Source organism: Garra rufa, chromosome 17 (assembly GCF_049309525.1).
Source record: "Garra rufa chromosome 17, GarRuf1.0, whole genome shotgun sequence".
NCBI lineage: Eukaryota > Metazoa > Chordata > Actinopteri > Cypriniformes > Cyprinidae > Garra > Garra rufa.
Window position 1 is genome coordinate 8,851,890 of NC_133377.1, and position 23,012 is coordinate 8,874,901.

At 33.9% G+C, this 23,012-nt stretch overlaps 2 protein-coding genes across 5 annotated transcripts in view; one reads left to right on the forward strand and one right to left on the reverse strand.

Annotated features, from left to right (window-relative positions):
• Window positions 1-2,422: 2,422 nt before the first annotated feature.
• Window positions 2,423-19,305, forward strand: LOC141289248 (uncharacterized). The gene is made up of 6 exons (XM_073821343.1): window positions 2,423-2,594; window positions 3,277-3,792; window positions 5,799-5,860; window positions 6,061-6,191; window positions 13,232-13,398; window positions 15,737-19,305. Exons 2-6 carry the CDS (start codon window positions 3,328-3,330, stop codon window positions 15,905-15,907), a joined length of 996 nt encoding a protein of 331 aa, XP_073677444.1. The 5' UTR covers window positions 2,423-2,594; window positions 3,277-3,327; the 3' UTR covers window positions 15,908-19,305.
• The window catches only part of atat1 (alpha tubulin acetyltransferase 1), a 31,289-nt gene continuing 25,396 nt past the window's right edge, over window positions 17,120-23,012 (reverse strand). For 2 of the 4 annotated variants that reach the window (XM_073821338.1, XM_073821339.1), the window contains exon 12: window positions 17,120-21,420. In XM_073821338.1, the coding sequence (XP_073677439.1) occupies window positions 21,144-21,420 (277 nt within the window). In that variant the 3' untranslated portion in view covers window positions 17,120-21,143. The remainder of the gene's footprint in view (window positions 21,421-23,012) is intronic. The other 2 variants (XM_073821340.1, XR_012339887.1) reach the window with 2 other exon arrangements.

Here is a 23,012-nt window from a genome sequence, read left to right on the forward strand (position 1 = left end):
TTGTGAGCCAGCTTCAGATGAGGCTTCCTTCTGGGACGACGCCTATGCAAACGGACTTGTTTCAGTGTGCGGCGTATGGTCTGAGCACTGACAAGCTGACCTACTTCTGCAACCTTTAAAACAATGCTGGCAGCAGTTATGCATCTGTGTTTGAAGCCAGGTTCTGCACCTGATGCACAGAACGAGTGCTCAACTTCGTTGATCGACCCTTGCGAGGCCTGTTCCGAATGGAACCCATCTTGGAAAGCCTCTGTATGACCCTGACCACTGTAGTGTAACTCGGTTTCAGAGTGTTACAGAGTGGAACCTCTAATAGCCTTGGCAATCTTTGTGGAGAGCCACAATTCTAATTCTCAAATCCTCAGAGAGTTATTTGCCATGAGATGCCATGTTGAACATCCAGTGGTCAGTATGAGAGAATTGTAATTAAAGCTCCTAATTTTAACTGCTCTAATACAAATATTGTCAAAGGGGACAATATGAGAGAAACAAAACCAACAAATAAAACTGAAGGCAATGTATCTCTTCAAGTGTGTTACAGATTTCAACCCCGTCACATTTTGTCAAATTAATATATTTGCAAAAATACAGGGAAGACAATTAAGAATGAAAGCATTTCTTGCTGATTACTATCTGACATGTTAAGGACTAAAACAATAAAATTGTGATTTTACTTAAACTTCTAAATTAAAAATAATTTTACAAAAATGAAGAGAGCATAGACACACAATTTGTGTATTTTTAGCTTCAGTCTGTCAAAAATATGTTTTTTTTTTTTGTTGAAAAATATAATAAATGTTACATTTGTTATTAAATTGTTATCAGGGACACATGCACAGTAGGTACATGTTTGTTTTATAGCAAGTTCTGTGTAAAATAGTTTTTAAACCAATCTTATTTTGTCCGTTACAGGTTTGAGTAAAAAATAAAAAATAAAAAATAAAAGGTTGTTCATTCCTGAGGTGGGAACATATGTTTTTTGTAGTTGAAAAAGATGTATTTTCCAAGTTTAAATGTTACAGAATCCCAGGAATGACCCATAAATTAAATATGTGACCCCGGGCCACAAAACCAAATATGTCAAAATTATATGTTTTTATTTTATGCCAAAAATCATTAGGATATTAAGTAAAGATCATGTTCCATGAAGATGTTTCGAAAATGTCCTACCATAAATATATAAAAAATAATTTTGATTAGTAATATGCATTGCTAAGAACTTCATTTGGACAACTTTACAGGCGATTTTCTTAAAATTTTGTGATTTTTCCCACCCTCAGAATCCAGATCTTAAAATAGTTGTATGTCAGCCAAATATTGTCCTAATTTAACAAACCATATCAATGGAAAGCTTATTAGCTATCAGATCAATAAAAAAATGACCCTTATGACTGGTTTTGTGGTCTAGGGTCACAAATATATAGTTGAAAAAAAAAATATTTCCAAGTTGAAATGTTATCAAATCCCAGAAATGACCCATAAATTAAATATAATTGTTTTAATTGCAAATAGATACTCATTGTCCTATTTTAAGATAGTAAGAAGAGGTTGAACCCAGTTTCGGGAACTAAAAAACAACCCAAAAACCCTGTATGAAATGCTGATATTATAATTCTAATAAAATATTCTGTTCTTGCTAACAAGAACAGAATATTTTATTAGAATTATAATATCAGCATTACCTTGATTATTCTTGGTATCTTGATAGCTTGATGTCTGTAAAAGCATCTGTTGTGTAACAGCTCTATCTACTGGACAAATTGCATTCGTAAATGTTCAGAAAAATCTAAATGGCTAAATAAAAGTCCCACATTAAAGGTCTCTCGGCTCTCTTAAATCGTATGATTTATTTATTTTTATTAATGTATTTATTTTAATTAAATCATATTGTGTAAAATAAAATTATACAACTCATGGGCTTACCAAAATGGGGAAAGTTGGCATTCTTCTTGTCCTTTTCTGAAATAACACAATGCATTACCTGCAGATGTCGCTGTTTGAGAACAATCGAGACATAAACACCTGTTATAATCATAATTTATCGCGAGTACAGAGCCTTTAGGAATTGATATATTAATAATTAAAAAGATAGCATAATATAATACAACACAGCCCACGAAAACAAATATATACTTTTTATCGTTCAGGGAGCCACCTAATATTACTGTTTGTCAACCAGCTGTTAGAAGCTTGCATAATTGTTCTGCAAATTGTGGTGGCTACAGTTACCACAGATTTGCTGCAGTAATATCTGTAGTAACTCTGGTATTTTGACGTATAGTTACCCATAAACGCTTTCCGTGTCATTAAAAATACTACTCGTCTTTCCAAGTATGTAGGGAGGGCAAGTCCAGACTGAACTATGGGTGTGACAAAAAGAAAATAGGCGTTGCTTTTGTCATTCAGGAGTAAGATGAAAAGAAGGACTAGCAAGACGTGATTTTGACGGCCACACGAAGACTCGCTCCGTTCAGCTGACTCGCTTCGGATCCGATACGGACTCCACTTGAAAGCCGAAACGACTGCGAATCGCTCGAATATAAGACACTTTCAAGGATTTGTCATGAAAAGGCGAGAAAAGGATCTGAAATAAGGTATGTTTCTGTGACATTTGTGCACCATATTCAAGTGCTCAGATTTCACGTTGGTTTGTTTACACGCTGCGCTACAGACGCGACGCGACGCGACAAACTGTAGCTCTCATATTAAAATAAACATTCGCGGGCTTGCAGTGTTAAGACATTCGCTGATTATAATGTGAGCTTTATGGTTTGACGCGTCGTGTCGCGTCTCTCTCTGTCAGTGCAGTCATGAGGCGTCTCGAGTCTGCTTTGACTCGTTTGTTTCAAAATAAGCTAGAACAAAATGTTGGTTATATTTTAACCCTATAACTAGTTTAACAAGCTGAGTAGTTGTCAACAACAAACGCTGTTACTCCGAAGCTAAACTTAGGGAGTGTGTTATCTGTCTTTCTGTCTGTCTGTCTATCTAGTCAACTATCTATCTATCTATCTATCTATCTATCTATCTATCTATCTATCTATCTATCTATCTAGTCAACTGTCTATCTATCTATCTATCTATCTATCTATCTATCTATCTATCTATCTATCTATCTATCTATCTATCTAGTCAACTGTCTGTCTGTCTGTCTGTCTGTCCATCCATCTATCTAAAGCAGCTTATTTTTACTTCAATAGCTAGTTAGAGACAAGCTGAATAGACACTATGTATATTTAATGTAATTCTTTGTCTGTTTTGTTGTTCTTTCTTTAGGCCTCTGGCGTTCTCTGTTTCTTTCTTTCTTTCTTTTTAAAATCTAGCATAATGCTGCGCAAGTTCAGTTCGGAGGGTGCGTTGTTGGACCTGGACTTCCTGCCCTGGGAGGAGAGAGATGGGACCTTGGACACCTCGGAGGATGAGCAGGATGGAGCCTCAGCATCCTATCCTTGCACCCCAGATGCAAAGTCAGGGAGTGCTGGCAAGGGGGAGCTCAAAAGAGATCACAGCAAAAGTGTGGAAAATCTGGTCGACTTGGAGAAGGACTCGGGTTTGCTGAAAGTGACGAACCTTAATGAGAGTTTTAAAGCGTACAGTGACAGCCAGCTCACTGCCAGTGGCAAAGGCAGCTTTGAGAGTGTGGGAAAGTGTACAAGCCTACCCCACTCCCCATCGTCCACACTGAAATCCGACCGTATGCCCGCTTCACCAAGACCTCCCCATTATCACCGACAGCAAGCTCGGGCCAAACTGGCTGCTGCTAAAATACACCTGAAAAGTTTGTTTGGACAGGTAAGTTTGGAGACTTTCTTTAGAGTATAGTTAATAGTTCATAATATTGACAATTTCAAGTCCATCATAGCTCATTTACACAACCAGTCAAAAGTTTTTGAACAGAAAGATTTTTAATGTTTTTTTTTTTAAAGTCTCTTCTGCTCACCAAGCCTGCATTTATTTGATCCAAAAAATTATTCAGGTTTCTTTGATGAATAGAAAGTTCAGAAGAACAGCATTTATCTGAAATAGAAATCTTTTGTATTATTACAAATGTCTTCATCATCAATTTAAAGCATCCAAAATAAAAGTATTTATTTCTATAATTTCCTTGACAAAAATAAATAAATAAATAAATATATATATATATATATATATATATATATATATATATACTGATTTCAAGCTTTTGAATGGTATGTTACAAAAGCTTTTTATTTCAGATAAATGTTGATCTTCTGTTTTTTTTTTCTTCTAGTCCAAATACCCCCCCCCCTTTTTCCCAAATGTAGTATTTTTTAATGTGTTTTTAACAACAAACACTACCATACAATTTTTGAAATACATCTCAAGTTCACAGAGGCTGCATTTATCAGATCAAAAATACAGTAAAACAGTAATATTGTGAAATATTATTACAATCCTAAATAAATGGTTTCTAATATAGTCTTCAGTGTTACATGATTCTTCAGAAATCAATCTAATATGCTGTAACATTAAAAAATATTTTGTAACATTTACTGTCACTTTTGATCAATTTAATGTGTCCTTGGTGAGTAAAATTAATTTCTTCAAAAAAGAAAAACATACAGACTCCATGACGTGTGTGTGTGTGTGTGTGTGTGTGTGTGTGTGTGTGTGTGTGTGTGTGTACCTGGTATTCATCACGTTATGGGGACCAAATGTCTCCACAAGGATAGGAATACCAGTAGATTTTGACCTTGTGGGGACATTTCTCAGGTCCCCATGAGGAAACAGGCTTATAAATCATGCACAATTAGTTTTTTTGAGTAAGTAAAAGTGTGCACAATCTCCTGTGAGGGCTAGGTTTAGGTGTAGGGTAGGGTTAGGGCGATAGAAAATACGGTTTGTACAGTATAAAAACCATTACGCCTATGGAATGTCCCCATAAAACATGTAAACCCAACATGTGTGTGTGTGTGTGTGTGTGTGTGTGTATGTATATATATAAATAGCTGGACATTTAACCACTGTACTATAAATCCACGACAGCTATATTCATAAATACTTTATAAATTATGGCATACTTTATAAAATTATAGCAAGACCTCATTGATTCATTTATCATTAATCCGTCCACCCAAAACCTTTATATGTCAGCCAGCTGGATAAAATTACCTCATTTATATCTGCAGTTTTTGTGAAAAACAATGGTACTTTAAACATCACAGAAAACCATTATGGCAAAACAGTTCCTTCAGCTGGTCTGAAACTTTCTCACACTGGCCTTGAGCCATAGAGCAGCCTTTATTGTTGAACCCTGTTTATATTTTGTACAGTGCAAGATGTGTTTCACATGCATCATGAGCAGCTGGGCTTCAGGATCCATTATTCAGAACCCACAAGCCAAGTGTGATGAAGTCAAAAACATGAATGCAACTGTATTACACAAGGAGTTAAGCTCACTCTGAATCAGTTTTAGCCCTTGAGATAAAATGTTGCTTTGTCCAAACAGTAAAAGGAGAAGCGAGCTCTGAAAGAGGAACTGAATGTTCTAGTGTTATAAGAGGGAATCACACTATTGATGCAGATGGGTTTGTAAAACTACAATATTGTGGCAAGAGACACTGTGGAGCAAAAACGGTCATTCTTTGAAATATTTTGGCGTCTGATAGATCTGGCCTATTGAGAATGCTTTCCGTGACGTAACACCTTCAGGATAGTTGTTTAAGTCATGGAACATTTGTGTAAATTACACTTCCTTGAAGTCTTGAATCAAGTCAGATCATCATGACAGTGTTATGCATATCAGTGAGCTCTTATTTATTTATTTTTCACACCAGGGTTCACCGAATTCCTCGCATACAAATCTGACGAGTGCAGAGCACAGAGAAAACGCAACTAGGTAAAATCAATCACAATCGAGTCATGTAGTTTCTCAGTTTCATCTCTGTTTTGCTTTTGGCCTATTCTCTATTCTCTGTCCGCCACTTGCAAAACAGCCCTTCCCCTGGCCTTTATTTTGGCCCACTGTTATTGATTCCACACATTTTTTTTTTCTGGATATCTTTGTCATGTATCCTCTCACCCTCTTGTTTCTCTCAGCGCTAAAGAGAGGCGTTCTCGAATGCCTTTCCTCAGGCAGTGGAGTCAGGTGGGCCACGCCAGAGCTCGACTCAGCAGGAAGGAGATGGAAACTTGGGCCAAGTCTCTTGATGCTTTGCTGGAAAGCAGAGGTGAGCGCTCAGTCGTTCGGTTTTAAACTGCTTGAGGCAGCTGGTCAAAGGACGCTTGCGAGACACCAACGCGTCACATGGGCCACGCTAAAGCAAAGCTGTCGTTCTGCTAACTTTGACCTGGAAAGCTGTTCTTTGAAATTGAGATATTTGTGGCCAACTGCCCATTCATGCTTGAAGTGTTGCTTTCGTGAAAATAATACGTGCAGAGAGGACCTTATCTTGTCTAGTATCCGTGTCCCTTGTCTAGAATGTGTCTGTGAAGTTTCAGCTCAAAATACCCCACAGATCATTTATTATATCATTTTGAAAATGGCCATTTTGAGTGTAAGCTAAAAACATGCTGTTTTTCGTGCATGTGTCTTTAAATGCAAATGAACTGCTGCTCCCTGCCCCCTTTTCCTTTACAGCTCGAACCTCAGATGCTCTGTGAAAAAACATCTGTTTGGTTTTGATTATAATGTCTATCGTGCTGAAAGCATGCGTTGTTTAAACTTGGGCTGCTCGATTATGGCAAAAATCATAATCATGATTATTTTGGTCAATATTGTAATCACAATTATTTAACACTATTATGACTGGGTCCAAAACTTTATATTAGTGAATAATTTAAAGATAGCAATATAACAGAAAAAAAGAAGGAATATATTTGTTGCTGCTTTAAGAGCCACATGTATCCAATAATACTGTTACACATGTATTTTTATTCTCAGCTGTTTATGATCATTTAAGACACAACTGACAAGGGTTTACATGAATAATCACCAAGTGCCTCATTATAAAATACATTTTTAACCGTTTAGGCGCGCACCTTAAGCTAAAAGATTACTTTACATGTCCATCAAGTTAACTTTACATCTTCCGTCTCTAATGCTGCCTTCATGTGATATGGGAAAGATGATGCTTTCCACTTGTTAAGTGGAAATTACCAGTGTGTCGTGTTCAGGTGCTTTTGTTGATGTAGTGAAGAGAAACATGGCGGACTCGCAATTTGTCCACACATGCTACTTTGGTAAAACAGACCAAATAAAATAACATGAGAAAATTGCCTCCTTCAGAACACTGTACCGCACAGCACCCTACTGGAGGCGAGCCACGACGAGCTAGCATCTTCTCTTAACGGTATTTTTAAAGACAACACTATGTTTAAATAGTGACGTTATTAAAATCCTTCATGCCCCAGCATTATGGGAGCTACAAACTAACCAACTAAACAGCAGAGAACTTTTAACATCATGCAATGCTTATCATTCAGTATAGTTTCGTTGCTGTCCGCCATGTTGAAAGGTCAAAGTTTATCCCATCTCGGCAACTCGGGTATCATAAAAAATTTCGAGCTTTCCAGTGGAAATTACAATGTGAGTAATTACGATAGCACATGAAGGCAGCATAAGTGCAGACAGAGAACAGCGGTTTTCTCCCATGCTTTTAAAAACACAACATCATTAAAACATTTTAAAAAAATCAAGCACGTCCAGTTTTATGAAAGTCACGTTACATGATTTTGTTGATTTGTATGTTGAATAATCGTTTCATCTTGATCGTTTGAAACTGAAATCGAAATTGAAACGGAATTTCGAATAATTGGACAGCCCTAGTTTAAACGTTTGAAGCCGAAAACGAAACTGAATTTCAATTAATTGCACAGCCCTAGTTTAAACTGATATAGGGTTTTCTGAACGCACACAACCAAAGCATGTTCACAGAAAGCGGCTGTCACACGGCATGTGAGTACTAAATGAAGTTCTCTTTTATGTCTTATTGCGCTTAAACTGTCAAATACTGTGGGATGGCTGTCCAGTAGGAAAGTCCATTGATCTTTGTTCTTTGGACCAAAGCCATTTCTTGCCTAAATGTGACCCTGGACCACAAAACCAGTCTTAAGTCGCCGGGGCTATATTTGTAGCAATAGCCAAAAATACATTGTATGGGTCAAAATTATAGATTTTTCTTTTATGCCAAAAATCATTAGGAAATTAAGTAAAGATCATGTTCCATGAAGATTTTTTGTAAAATTCCTACTGTAAACATATCAAAATGTAATTTTTGATTAGTAATATGCATTGTTAAGAACTTTAGACAACTTTAAAGGTGATTTTCTCAGTATTTTGATTTTTTTGCACCCTCAGATTCCAGATTTTCAAATAGTTGTATCTCGGCCAAATATTGTCCTATCCTAACAAACCATATATCAATAGAAAGCTTTCATATTATGTATACATCTCAGTTTTGTAAAATTTAACCTTATGACTGGTTTTGTGGTCCAGGGTCACTCACAAATGTGCTGATACTTCAAAGAATCCATGATGGTCCTTCATACAGTCATGATTTCCACTTCCTGCAACAGTAAAACACCCCCATAACAGGACTGATCCAAGTCCATGTTTGACAATGAAGATGGTGTTCTTCTGCGTATAAGCTTTGCTTTTTTTGTACCAGACACACCGCTGATCATTGGATCCAGAAAGTTCCAGTTTGGTCACATCGCTCCATAAAACATTCTTTCAGAACTCCACAGGCCTATGCAAATGAATTTTAGCATGTTCAGGTCCTTTATGTTCTTCATGGTCTAGATTGGCATTCGGCAAGATGCCCTAACATGAAGGCCATACCTGTCTTGTGTTCATCTTATACTCTGCACTGAAATGTTTTTCCTCCTTTCATCAGGTCATCTTGAAAGTCTTTGGCTGAACATTGCAGGCTGTTCTCAGTTGCTCTGATCAAACAATTTATGATATTGTGCTTTTTTTGTTCAACATCCGGAGGTTTTCAGATACAACGCATTTTAAAATAAGGAATAAGGCTGCCAGCTGTGTCTCTAGGAACTTTAATATCTTGGAAATCTTCATGAAGCCTTAGACTTTCTAATATAATAAAACTCTTTCTTCTCTATAGCTTTTGTGAAAGCTCTGTTGAATTTGGCATATTTGCTAGTCGACTTAAGCATATGCGTGGACTAAATGTATGTACGTGTTACAGCTCAAGCTAATTCTGTTTTCTAATAGAGTTTATAAAGGTTTAATTGTGTTTTAAGACAATTTTGTTCCCTACCATACAAATAAGCAACTTAAAACAGCAATGTTGAATAGGGGTTGAATAATTCTGATATAACTGTGTTACTAAAAATCCTAGAACTCAAATTACATTATATATTGACATTATCTCTTTTAATATGCCAGAAAATGGTTGTAGATGCAATTTTTATCAAATACAATTACAAAAAACTAGTATTTGTGAAGTATTGCAGTCTCTAGGGGTTGAATAATTTTGAGTGCAACTGTATTCAAATAGAAAACTATTTTGAATTGTAATAATATTTCACAATAGATGTTTTGTCCTTTTGATCAGATAAATGCAACTTTTGATCAGTAGTGTTGGTCGGCTTGGTGCGTGTTCGGTATAATTCTGTGGTTCAGTAATGAAACCCATCTATTACATCATTGAAACACCCTTGAAACTGCTTCCTCTTAACATTGAGGAACCACTTTCGTGTGTAGCTTCAGGCATGAGTTTCCGGAGAATTCCCAAACAACATTAAACGATATGAAGAAACTAGATAACGGTGTAATGAGCTTTTCCCCCAGAGTCTGAGAGCGCAGATGCGTAATTGCGCAGATTAAACCACCAAGATTTCACATTTTCAGAAGGAAATGTGAGTGGGACTTGTCTTTGAAAAGTTTGTTGCAAGATGCAAGGCTTTTGTTAGTGGCTGTCAAGGTCTATGCTTATATGATATGCTTAGAGTCTCTTAAAGGGATAGTTCACCAAGAAATGAAAATTCTGTCATTAATTAGTCACCCACATGTCCTTCGTTCGGCTTAAGAACACATTTTTGGATTTCATCAAAAATATTATAATTTGTGTTCTGAAGATGAACAAAGGTCTTACAGGTTTGGAACAACATAAGTGTGAGTAATTAATGACAGAATTTTCATTTTTGGCTGAGCTGTCCCTTTAAGTAAAAGGTTAATTGTCCACCAGGCGAAAATTCTTAGCTGGATTTCTTAGAAACGTAATAGTGAGTTTAGTGCTTACTGTATATGGTTAGCAATAATAATAGTTGCCTTAGAAAGCAGGACTGATAATTATTGGCGACCTCGAATGTTAAATGAAATACAGTACATGACAGACTTCTCTTAGAGTCCGTCTAAACAACACATAACAACTTCTAAGTCCAGCTTGTGCTGTGTAAACAGTGGACTAATAGCGGATATGGTTACGCTTGATACCTGATGTCATGGTTCCACTGATTTTCATTTTTTTTTTTTATTAATAGGATTTAATGATTAACAGCTTCTCGTCATTCCTGTCTGTCAAACAGCTGTTGAATGAAAACTGGTATTGAGCGGTTAGATGAAATCTTTTGGTATTTTTTATTTGTGTGCTGTCTTTTAATTGAAAGCAGTTCATCAGTGTGACAGACCTCATAAAATCCAATATCACTCTGATACACACAAGGCAAGGTTTACAGATACAGCTGAGACTGTTTGGACGGGGAATATAACATGGAGTGAGAAATTCAGTCTATTCTATGTCACTGTTGTTTTGGAAACTAAAACTAATGCAAATACATAATATACATAATAGATGCTTTCCTTGAATAGGGTGTTGTTTAATGGAAATAAAGACATAAATCAAATGTTCTTCAAAGAAAGAGAGGGAGACAAATCTAGTAATTTTCAAATTTTTAAAGTTTACAGTATCATCATTTTTAAATAATTTGTTGAATTTATATTTAGTTTATTGTAGGATTTATTTATTTATTTGTATTTTCTATTTTATTTACCAAAACAATAAAATAGCATATTAAATTGATATTACCACATGAACTTTCAACATTACATTTTTAAAGTCCTTTACTCACACAAATCTATTATGACTTTAGAGAACCTAAAGAAATATAGAACTTTTGAATTTTGTATAATAAATAAATATTACTTGTATATAAATAAATAATAAATATCTGTCATATGACTTCAGAAAAATAATAAAAAATATATTTATTATTTATTTATTTTTTATTTTTTGGAGATTAATAATCCTAGTGCGTATTATAAAATCTAAGTTAATATTACATTACAACATTTCCTAAAGCAGCATAGCAACATTTCTAAAAATTGTGACACCCAATAAGTAACATCCTTTGTACTTTTCCTACAGCGTGATGGGAAATAAATAATCTCATTCGATTTTTATTTTCAGTACAACAGTTGTAGTGTTCAACCATTTAACCCTTATAATATTGTAAGAACAATGATCAATCAAATGCTTTCTGAATTTTTGAAATGATTGAAAATATGTATATAAATAACTAGAAACTGACTTTTTTCAGCTTTACATTATTTTAAATGCTTTTTTAAAAAAATAAGCCAGTACCGTATTTTATTTATGTTTTCAAACTACATAATAAATTAAAGTTAAATATTTTTTTGTGCCATTTTTTTTTTATGCCAGCTTATGGAGGACCAAACCTGCAGACATTATGTATATATACATATACATATACATATATACATATTAAATATTTATATACAGATAAATAAATGTAATAATAGGAAAATAAATGAAAGAATAAATGATTTGATTTATAATAAAATGTAATCCTGAATTTGTTTTCGGTTACCTTTTTTATTATTGTTTAACATATATTTACTTATTCTTTCATTAATTAATTAATTTATGTGTTTATTTCTTTTTATGTTTATTTATTCCCACTTCTATTTACCAGTCAAAAGTTTTTGAACACTAAGATTTTTAATGTTTTTTTTTAAGGAGTCTCTTCTTCTCACCAAGCCTGCATTTATTTGATCCAAAGTACAGAAAAATAGTAAATACTTTTACTATATAAAGTAACTGCGTTCTATTTGAATATATTTTAAAATGTAATTTATTCCTGCGATTTCAAATCTGAATTTTCAGCATCATTACTCCAGTCTTCAGTGTCACATAATCCTTAAGAAATCATTCTAATATTCTGATTTTCCTCTCAAACACATTTATTATTATTATTATTATTATTACTACTACTATTATTTATTGAAAACAGTCGAGTAGAATTCTTACAGGTGTCTTTGATGAATAGAAAGTTCAGAAGAACAGCATTTATCTGAAATAGAAGTATTTGGTAACATTATAAATGTGTTTATCATCACTTTTGATCAATTTAAAGCATTCTTCCTAAATGAAAATATTTATTTCTATAATTTCTTAAAAAAAATAAAACATTTATACCGACTACAAGCTTTTGAATGATATAGTGTATAATGTTTCAAAATCTTTTTATTTCAGATAAATGCTGATCTTTGTATCATTCTATTTATCTAAGAATCTTGAAAACATTTACTAAACTGTTTTAAATATTGATAATAATAAAATGTTTCTTGAGCAGCAAATCAGAATATTAGTATGTTTTCTGAAGGAACATGTGACACTGAAGACTGGAGTAATGATGCTGAAAATTCAGCTTTGAAATCACAGGAATAAATTAGATTTTTAAACATATTACAATATAAAGCAGTTATTTTAAATAGTAAAAATATTTCACAATTTTGCTGTTTTTGCTGTACTTCAGATCAAATAAATGCAGGCTTGGTGAGCAGAAGAGACTTCTTCAAAAAAATGTAAAAACTTTTGACTGGTAGTGTATTTCCAGATTTATTAGCATTTATAGAGTCTTTTGTGAAGTGTGCTCTCGTGTGTTTTGATGTCTGGACTGGTTGAAATGTGGGAACGGCAGTATGTTGTAACTTCAGAGCCCTGCCCCCGTCCTACTTCTATTTTCTCACTTCAGAGTGTCGCAACCCGTAGTTTAAGGGTTTTGAGAAAATCTGAGGGAAGGAAGGTATGCGCTATGAGAGAAACTCTCATGATATCCTTTCCTGATTTTTGTGGTTTGCACGTTATGTGTGGGTGTATAGCAGAACATGCATGTGAGAGCGTCATCTGATTCTGAGCCTCCACCCCCCGTTTGTAAACAGAAATAGCTGTTTTTTTCCCCCTGAAGTTCACTGAAGTTCGTTCTCTTCTCACCTGTCCTTCAGTGGGAGTCACAGTGTTTGAAGCATTCCTGCGATCCGAGTTCAGTGAGGAGAACCTGCAGTTCTACACGGCCTGTGAGCAGTACAGACAGTCGTCCAACAAATTCAGCCTGCAGAGGCGGGCAAAAATGATCGCTGAGACTTACATCCAGCCTGGTGCTCCCAGAGAGGTAGATTTGGCCTCATTTGGCTGTTTGTTTTCTGCATTAAAAATAATGTCTCTAAAATGTCCAAGCTGCATTTTCTCATACAGTGCAAATAAATGAGGACTCAGGCTGCTGAACGTATGAATGTACCATAGTAATAGTCCGTCTGACAAACTTCATTAGTCAGTAATGCCACAGAAATGTCAAACTTTAGGCTTTAAATGTTGGTCCTTTCCTCACAAATCTAGCATATGATTCAAGAAGGCTTAAAGAAAATATCATATTATTGTATAAAGAAAAATAATAATAATAATAATAATAATAATAATAATAATAATTGTAAAGCAATTAAATAAGCAAAAAAAAAAAAAAAAGTAAAATAATTGGAGCTTGGTAGTCCCAGTGCTTTCCTTTGCAGAACTCTGTCAACTGACTTTAGAATATTTTAAGAAATATAGAACATTTTTGTATAATTAAAAAATTTGTATTTATTTATAGAAGACAAATATAGCACTTTTTTTCTACAATTAAAAAGAGCTTGATAATAGTAGTGCGTATTATAAAATCAACATAAATTTTTGTCCTATCCTCACACACATCTGTCATATGACTTCAGAAGACTTAAAGAAATATAGAGCATTTTTGTGGAAAAAATAAAATAAAAATAAAAATTTTAGAATACAAATAGTCTTTTTGGAGCTTGATACTCCCAGATTTTTATTTATTTATTTATTTTTTTTTTTTTTTGCTAAAACATTTTAGCACTTTTTGTATGATTGATAAATATATGTATATAGATATTATAATCTGTCATATGACTTCAGAAGACTGCAAGAAATATAAAACATTTTTGTGTAAAATAAATAAATAACAAAATAATAGAATTACAAAAAATGATTTTTTTAGTCATTTTTGGAGCTTGATGCTCCCAGATTATTTTCTTTTTTAGAAAAAAATGTAATAAAATAATAATATAAATATAATATAAATAATAATAAAGTAATAATAATAATAATAATGTATTTATTTATTTTAATTACTATTTTTCTTTTGTAAAATTTCAGTTCTTTCCTTATACAAATCTGTCACATGACTTAAAGAAATATAGAAAATTTTTGTGTAATTAATTTTTTTATAAATAATAGAATTTAAAAAGGTTTTTTGTACTTATTGCATAATAAAAATACATTTTATTATTTTTTTATTTTTTGAGAAATTTCAGTCCTTTCCTAAAAAAAAGTTTTTTGTCATTTTTCTGAGCTTGATATTTCCAGATCTTTATTTTAGAAAAATGTAGCATATTTTGTACAATAAAAATAATAATAATATAATTTTTTTATAAATATTTTTTTGCAATTTTGCATAATAAAAATACATTTTTATTTATTTCTGTTTTCATTTTTGTGAAATTTCAGTCCTTTCGAGAAAAAAAAATTGTCTTTTTTTTAGCTTGATACTTCCAGATCTTTTTTTATTTTAGAAAAATGTAGCATATTTTGTACAATAAAAAAAAAATATATATATATATATAATTTTTTTTATAAATAATTTTTTGCAATTTTGCATAATAAAAATACATTTTTATTTATTTCTGTTTTCATTTTTGTGAAATTTCAGTCCTTTAAAAAAAAAGTTGTCATTTTTTTGAGCTTGATACTTCCAGATCTTTTTTATTTTAGAAAAATGTAGCATATTTTGTACAATAAAATAATAATAGATATATTTTTATTTTTTTATTTCTCACTTTTGTACAATTTCAGTCCTATCCTCACACAAATCTGTCATATGACTTCAGAAGACTTAAAGAAATATAGAACATTTTTGTGTAATTAAAAAAAAAAATTGAAAAGTAAATTTTGTCATTTTTGGAGATTGATATTCCCAGATCTCATTTATTTATTTATTTATTTCAAAATGTTGGCACTTTTTGTATAATTAAAAATAAATTTTATTTATTTTAATTTTTGCAAAATTTCAGTCCTTTTCTGACAAATCTGTCAAGTGACTTCAGAAGACTTAAAGAAATATAGAACATTTATGAATATAGAAAAAACATAGAACAAAAAAATAATAGAATTACTAAAAAAGTAATTTTTGGAGACATTTTTTCAGACAAATTTTGGTACTTTTCTTTACACAAAACATGTCATATGACTTCAGTAGACTTGAATTAAAAAATGAATAGAATTTTACGGTTAAAAGCAAAGTAAATTCCTCACACAGATCTATCATATAACTTCAGAAGACCATTCAGAAGACCATTGTGTTTTATAAAAGCATATCATATTATTTGGTATATCCTTCATTATATCAATCTTGTGCAAATATTTGTGAACTATACATTTCTTTCCACCACTTTCAGGTAAACCTGGACAGCAAGACTCGAGAATTGACCCTAGAGCTCCTCAAAGGCCCCTCTCACACTTCCCTCTCGCACGCCCAAAGGCGCATCTATTGCCTTCTGGAAATGGACTGTTACCCCCGTTTCCTCCAGTCAGACATCTACCTCACTCTACTGAGGGATTCATATTAAAACACAAATGGACATCACGCCTGGACAGTGGCGACAGCAAACAAGTCTCTATGATGAAAAAAAAACATCTTAACTACTGAAGAACGTTTTGGTGAAATAAAAAGGGGATGACGCGAGCGTCTTGAACTTGAATGCATAGCATCTAAAGGGTCACATTTTAGAAGATTTGGGCTTTTCTCAGTTGCTAGATTGAAACACTATCGCTGGACTAAATGGCATGTTGACAGGCAACAAAGGAAAAACACGTCTGGCAAGAAAGGCCAGAGCACTCATCGGGGTCAAACCAGTCTTTGACTCCAACTGTATGCGTGGTTACGAAGACATAATAATGACTCATCCTACAATTTACTTTTCCATAAATAATTCCATAATATAGCTGAATAGATACTCAAGCTCTCACCAAGACAAAAATACAACAGACTGTTATTCAAATAAGCAATATGAACACAACTACTAAAAATAAAAGCTGAAAACTTCCTCGCAGGCTTGACAGGCGGCCAGTTTTGAGACATTTTAAACCTGACTTTATGATGCATATTAAAGCTGTACAAGAAAATATGACTATAGACACTGAAATCAAATGTCTATTACTTGTTTGAATCTAACTAATGTTAATAAAAAGGGTTTTGGTTGTTTTCAGGTAACTGTAGAATACAGTAAATGTCTCAATAACACTTTGTAGAGCGTATCGCTGGGAATTGTCACCAGTTGACAGGTTTAAAATGCAGACACCGAGCAGGAACCTGCTTGACACCAGCGCTACGTAAACACGTACATTTCCAAGGCTTCAGGCACTGTATTATTATTATGAAGAACATCTTAAAAAGAGCAGATCACAAAATCAACTTGAACATCTGAGGGAATATTTTTAAAATGTATATTCCAGATGAATGCACATATCGAAAAAATTTCGCTTGAGAATGAAGGCTTGTCTTGTGATGTGTGTTTCAGTGGCTGCTCATGTCGTCTGTTGTGAATGACACACTTTGACAGTACACTTAGATGTATTATTACTGTAGCCATGCTACTAAGAACCGCATGCCCTAATGTCCTTTCCAAGGGTTTAATCTGTTTGTTTGAGTCTAATATCAATGATTTCCTTAAGGGAATGATGTAATAATGTGATCAGTGTACAAGAATGAGCATCAGTTTGACTGGCGAAAAGTATTTATGTTGTTCGAGAGCAGCGATGTAAATGAAACAAACACAAAATATGTTTAGCCGTTTAATTTCAATGAGAAAGTCTATACTTTTGCATAGATCTGTTTAAAAAAAAACATTACAAAAGATATTATAAAAGCACAAGCCGTGGAATAAATAGCTGAAATGTTTATAAATAGGACTGATTACAAAAAAAAGTTACAAATAGGTCTTTTTTCACTTTTGTGGTTTAATAAAAATCCTAAAAATTATTTTTCTCCAGTTGTTATGCTCGCTTCTTTGCAAAGTCCATTAGTTTATTTATTTTCTTAAAGAGATAGTACACTTAAAAATAAAAATTACGACCGTCATCCTAGATCCTAGACTTTCTTCTTTCAGACAAATATAATCTGAGTTATAACAAAAAATGTCCTGCCTCTTCCAAGCTTTATAATGGCAGTGAATGGGTGTTGAGATTTTGGCCCCGTTTACACAAAGGGAAGACGCAGATATTTCCCTGCGGTTTGGCCTCTCATTTACACGAAAACCCCGTTTTTATCACAGAAAATGATTATTTTTAAAAACTCCGGCCAAAGTGGAGATTTCTGATAACGCCGCCGGTTATGTGTTGCCGTGTCAACTGGGAGAAACGGAGGCTTTTGAAAACGATGACATGATTTAGTCATGTGACGCATATTGTACCAATAGATATCTATGTTTACACCAGTAATTGTGCCTGTGCTATTCACTGTCACACTGCTGCTAAAGAAATTTACCTTGTACACTCTTCAAATTACAGTCCTAAAATGATGGCAAAAATTTTACTCACAGTTGCTGTCCTGCAAAACATGACCACAACTGCTTTTCAGATAAAATATGAGTGAGCGCGACATAGCCGCGTCAGTGAACGATGAGATATTTCCGTAAATGATCCCGGCAGAAGAATTGCGTGAAAACTTATTACCTCTGTATAATTTTGAAGGCTTTACGCATGCGCAGTAAGGCGAATTTGACATTTTCCTACGTTTCAGTGTGGACGAGAATCTTTTGGAAAACGCTTGGAAACGCTAGTGTGGACGGAGAGTTTTTTAAAATGAAAACTATTTTCAAATGTATCCGGATTAATGTAGACGTAGCCTTTGAAGCCCAATAAAGTGCATCCATCCATCATAAAATATTTTTCTTACAAAAATGCATCCGTTTGCCTCAGGTGGCCTTTATTAAGCTCCTGGAGCCGTGTGGAGCACTTTTTATGATGGATGGATGCACTTTATTGGTCTTGAAAATCTCAAGAGCCATTCACTGCCATTATAAAGTTTGGAACAGCCAGGATATTTTGTAATATAACTCTGAGTGTATTCGTGCGACAGAAGAAAGTCATATACACCTAGGATAGATTGAGGGTGTGTATTTTTCATTTTTGGGTGAACTATCCCTTTAATACGTCAGCGTTTTAGTGCCACGCTAAAAACAACAACAAAAAAGCTAAGATTACAAGAAAGTCGGAATGTTTCGAGAATAAAGTCAAAATTACAAGAATTAATTCGTAGCAATTACGAGATTAAAGTTATAATATTTCGAGAGTATATTCTAGCATTTTGTGCATGCAAATGGCACAGATCGAGAGCAGTGAGAGATATAACAATGTCTCAGCTTTCAAAATCTGTCAGTTTTATAGTGAAATACAAACAGTATGTCTCACAAAAATATGTTTTTCACACTCTTTAATGTGGCGTGACAGATCTCTGTATTTGTCTCAGTTTAAGTGGCATGTGAGTCAATCATTCCAATTACAATTCGTTTCATTAAACTAGGCTACACTGTTTTTTCATTCTTTCTGATGTTCCTATTCTTGCTACAAACTTGAAATAAAGAGGAAAAACACATTTATAATTTGTATTTCATGATAAAATTGACAGAATTTGAAAGCTGAGTGGTGTTATATTAAAAGCAGCAAAGCACAAAATGATTGTGATTACTGGGTGGCAGGAGTGCTGCAAATAATGAATGGAAGACGTTTAATATTATGTCCAATCATTTAATGAATTATGCTGTGAATAAAACAGCTTGTGAACACTTAACGTTATAAAACACATTATTGTAAGGCATATTGTTAGTATTTCACTATCAAACAGATTTTGAAAGCTGATACTTTGTTTTATATTACAAATAACAAATGCAATCGAACACATTCATGTGTGAGCTGAATAAAAAGTTGTTCCTGTTCAGACTGTTAATAAATCGTTTCTTGATATTAAGCTGTTTAAATGGACTCTTCCTCATAGCAGTAAGACGCAACAACATTTAAATAAATTCCGGTGGCTTGGCAACTTCTCCCAGTGCTCTCAATCCAGGCCTTTGCATGCGTAATATAAGTTGTACTCTCAAAATATTATAGCTTTAATTTCTACAATTTAAATTCTCATAGTATTCCGACTTTATTCTCGAAACATTCCGACTTTATTCTCAAAACGTTCCGACTTTATTCTCGAAACGTTCTGACTTTATTCTATTCTCAAAATGTTCCGACTTCATTCTCGAAACGTTCCGACTTTATTCTATTCTCGAAACGTTCCGACTTTATTCTATTCTCGAAACGTTACGACTTTATTCTATTCTCGAAACGTTACGACTTTATTCTATTCTCGAAACGTTACGACTTTATTCTCGAAACGTTCTGACTTTATTCTATTCGCGAAATGTTCCGACTTCATTCTCGAAATGTTCCGACTTTATTCTATTCTCGAAACATTACGACTTTATTCTCGAAACATTTTGACTTTATTCTCGAAATGTTCCGACTTTATTCTATTCTCGAAACGTTCCGACTTTATTCTATTCTCGAAACGTTACGACTTTATTCTCGAAACGTTCTGACTTTATTCTATTCGCGAAATGTTCCGACTTCATTCTCGAAACATTCCGACTTTATTCTATTCTCGAAACGTTCCGACTTTATTCCATTCTCGAAATGATCCGACTTCATTCTCGAAATGTTCCGACTTTATTCTCGAAACGTTCTGACTTTATTCTATTCTCAAAATGTTCCGACTTCATTCTCGAAACGTTCCGACTTTATTCTATTCTCGAAACGTTCCGACTTTATTCTATTCTCGAAACGTTCCGACTTTATTCTATTCTCGAAACATTCCGACTTTATTCTATTCTCGAAACGTTCCGACTTTATTCTATTCTCGAAACGTTACGACTTCATTCTCGAAATGTTCCGACTTTATTCTATTCTCGAAACATTACGACTTTATTCTCGAAACATTTTGACTTTATTCTCGAAATGTTCCGACTTTATTCTATTCTCGAAACGTTCCGACTTTATTCTATTCTCGAAACGTTACGACTTTATTCTATTCGCGAAATGTTCCGACTTCATTCTCGAAATGTTCCGACTTTATTCTCGAAACATTCCGACTTTATTCTATTCTCGAAACGTTCCGACTTTATTCCATTCTCGAAATGATCCGACTTCATTCTCGAAATGTTCCGACTTTATTCTCGAAATGTTCCGACTTTATTCCATTCTCGAAATGTTCCGACTTTATTCCATTCTCGAAACGTTCCGACTTTATTCTATTCTCGAAACATTACAACTTTATTTTATTCTTGAAACATTACGACTTTATTCTCGAAACATTTTGACTTTATTCTCGAAATGTTCCGACTTTATTCTATTCTCGAAACGTTCCGACTTTATTCTATTCTCGAAACATTGCTTTTATATTCTCGAAACATTCCGTCTTTATTCTATTTTCGAAACATTCCGACTTTATTCTCTAAACATTTTGACTTTATTCTTGAAATTTTCCGACTTTATTCTTAAAACGTTCCGACTTTTATTCTATTCTCGAAACGTTCCGACTTTATTCTATTCTCGAAACATTACGACTTTATTCTATTCTCGAAACATTCTGACTTTATTCTCGAAACATTTTGATTTTATTCTAAAAACATTGCGACTATATTCTCGAAACATTCCGACTTTATTCTCATTATTCTCTAAATATTACAACTTTAATTTCATAATCTTAGATTTTTATTTTTAATATGGCACTAAAATGTTGTCGTACTTTAACATCTTCCATCACCATGGCCGTGTGCTGCGGTACTCTTGTTTCTGTTTGACCCACTGCGCCGTACAACGGCTCTCCCCAACTGTCCAGGACCATCCGCCTCTTCCTCCACCCCTGTCGATCCCAGCCACTCCACTTTTTCTCCAGTCCTCTGCTCTGTTCTGTGACACTTTGGTCTGTAGCTCGTCTTTGTGGTCCAGACGTGTTATGGAGGTCTGCTCCTGTATATGTTCTTTCTTGGGGGCGACAAGTGTCGGAAGAGATACAACCTGGCCTTGAAGATGCGGGCTGGAAAAGAAGATGAAAAGCAATGAAAGATGGAAAGGAAGGAGCAGAACATTAAGCAGCAGAGATGATGATTTCAGGTGAATTAAGTACAAGGCTGAGAAGTAAAGAGGCAAGTGAAATCAAACTTGTATCAGAGCAAAAAGAAAGAAAATTATAAAAGTAGGAACATGCACATAATGTATTTCCTGTAACTAAGTAATAACTAGGCCCACACAGAACGTTTTCTGCACTGATTGTGAAGGAAAATATGCAAAATTCTGTAGTTTGGATATAATAAATGTGTTAAAACTAATCTGAGAGTACCTAACTCTCAGTTGCAGCTGAAAGCATTATCATATTCATGGCAGTAAACAAACAAAAAAAATATTCAAAAAATATTTAAAAAATAAAGAAAAAAGCTCAAGAAACAAAAACAGATTTAAAAGAGATCCTAAAGGGACAGTTCACCCAAAAATTAAAATTACCCCATGATTTACTCACCCTCAAGCCGTCCTAGGTGTATATGACTTTCTTCTTTCAGATGAATATAATCAGAGTTATATTAAAAAATGCCCTGGCTCTTACAAGCTTTATAATGGCAGTGAATGGGTGCTGAGATTTTGAAGTCCAACAAAGTGCATCCATTCGTGAACACTTGTACAACAGTTAGCAGAAGCTATCGTTTATGGTTTATAAAGTTTTAAATACAGATATTTTTGTGACAAACACATCGATTTGCTTCAGAAGGCCTTTTTTTAAACCCATGGAGCAATGTGAAATACTTTTTATGATGGATGGATGCATTTTATTGGACTTGATGATGATCTCAACACCCATTCACTGCCATTATAAAGCTTGGAAGAGCCAGGACATTTTTAAATATAACTCTGATTGTATTCATCTGAAAGAAGAAAGTCATATATACCTAGAATGGCTTGAGGGTGAGTAATTATGGGGTAATTGTATTTTTTGGGTGAACTAATCCCTTTAAAATGAAAATAATATATTTTAAAGGAATATACTTAAGTGCAACCTGAATGTAAGTGTTTTCCAGCATGTTAACTGCAATTATATGGAAATGCATTATAGTTTACATTTATTAAATTATATTTAATCTGAACATCGAGTGCATTTTTGATCCACTTAATTAGGACGCAAACAAATCTTTATATGTCAGATCAAATAAATCTTACTGTTCAAAAACTTATGACTGGTAGTGTACATTAAAAACATTAAATGCACTTTTTTTTTTTTTACAAAGCTTGGTCAGAGACCTTCAAGATTTCTGTCCTCCAAAAACATATGTTAACAAGCGAACTAATGGAGCAAATTTGCATTCTCTGTGTTAATGGTTTGCTCAAATCCTAACCCTCAGTATGAGCTGCAATAAAAGTGATACTTAGAGCGCAAACCTCATTAACAAACAAATTCAGCAGAAATCGGCGGTGCTTTCAGTGGAATTCTGTAGGCGTCGATTTTGTGGAGGCCTAGTCATTACCTCGCTTTAAGTCCCTTGTGTTTTCTTCAGCATTCACTTCCAATTCACATGTAAACAATACAACAAGCAGCACCAGGAGAAACTGACTCTCACAAAGGTTATGTGAGAAAAGCCC

Bases quoted from the DNA above. Each gene is read 5' to 3' on its own strand.
- LOC141289248 (XM_073821343.1), top strand. From the start codon at position 3,328: ATGCTGCGCAAGTTCAGTTCGGAGGGTGCGTTGTTGGACCTGGACTTC. The intron at 3,793-5,798 runs GTAAGTTTGGAG...TTTTCACACCAG, and splicing joins TGAAAAGTTTGTTTGGACAG to GGTTCACCGAATTCCTCGCA. The intron at 6,192-13,231 runs GTGAGCGCTCAG...CCTGTCCTTCAG, and splicing joins TGCTTTGCTGGAAAGCAGAG to TGGGAGTCACAGTGTTTGAA.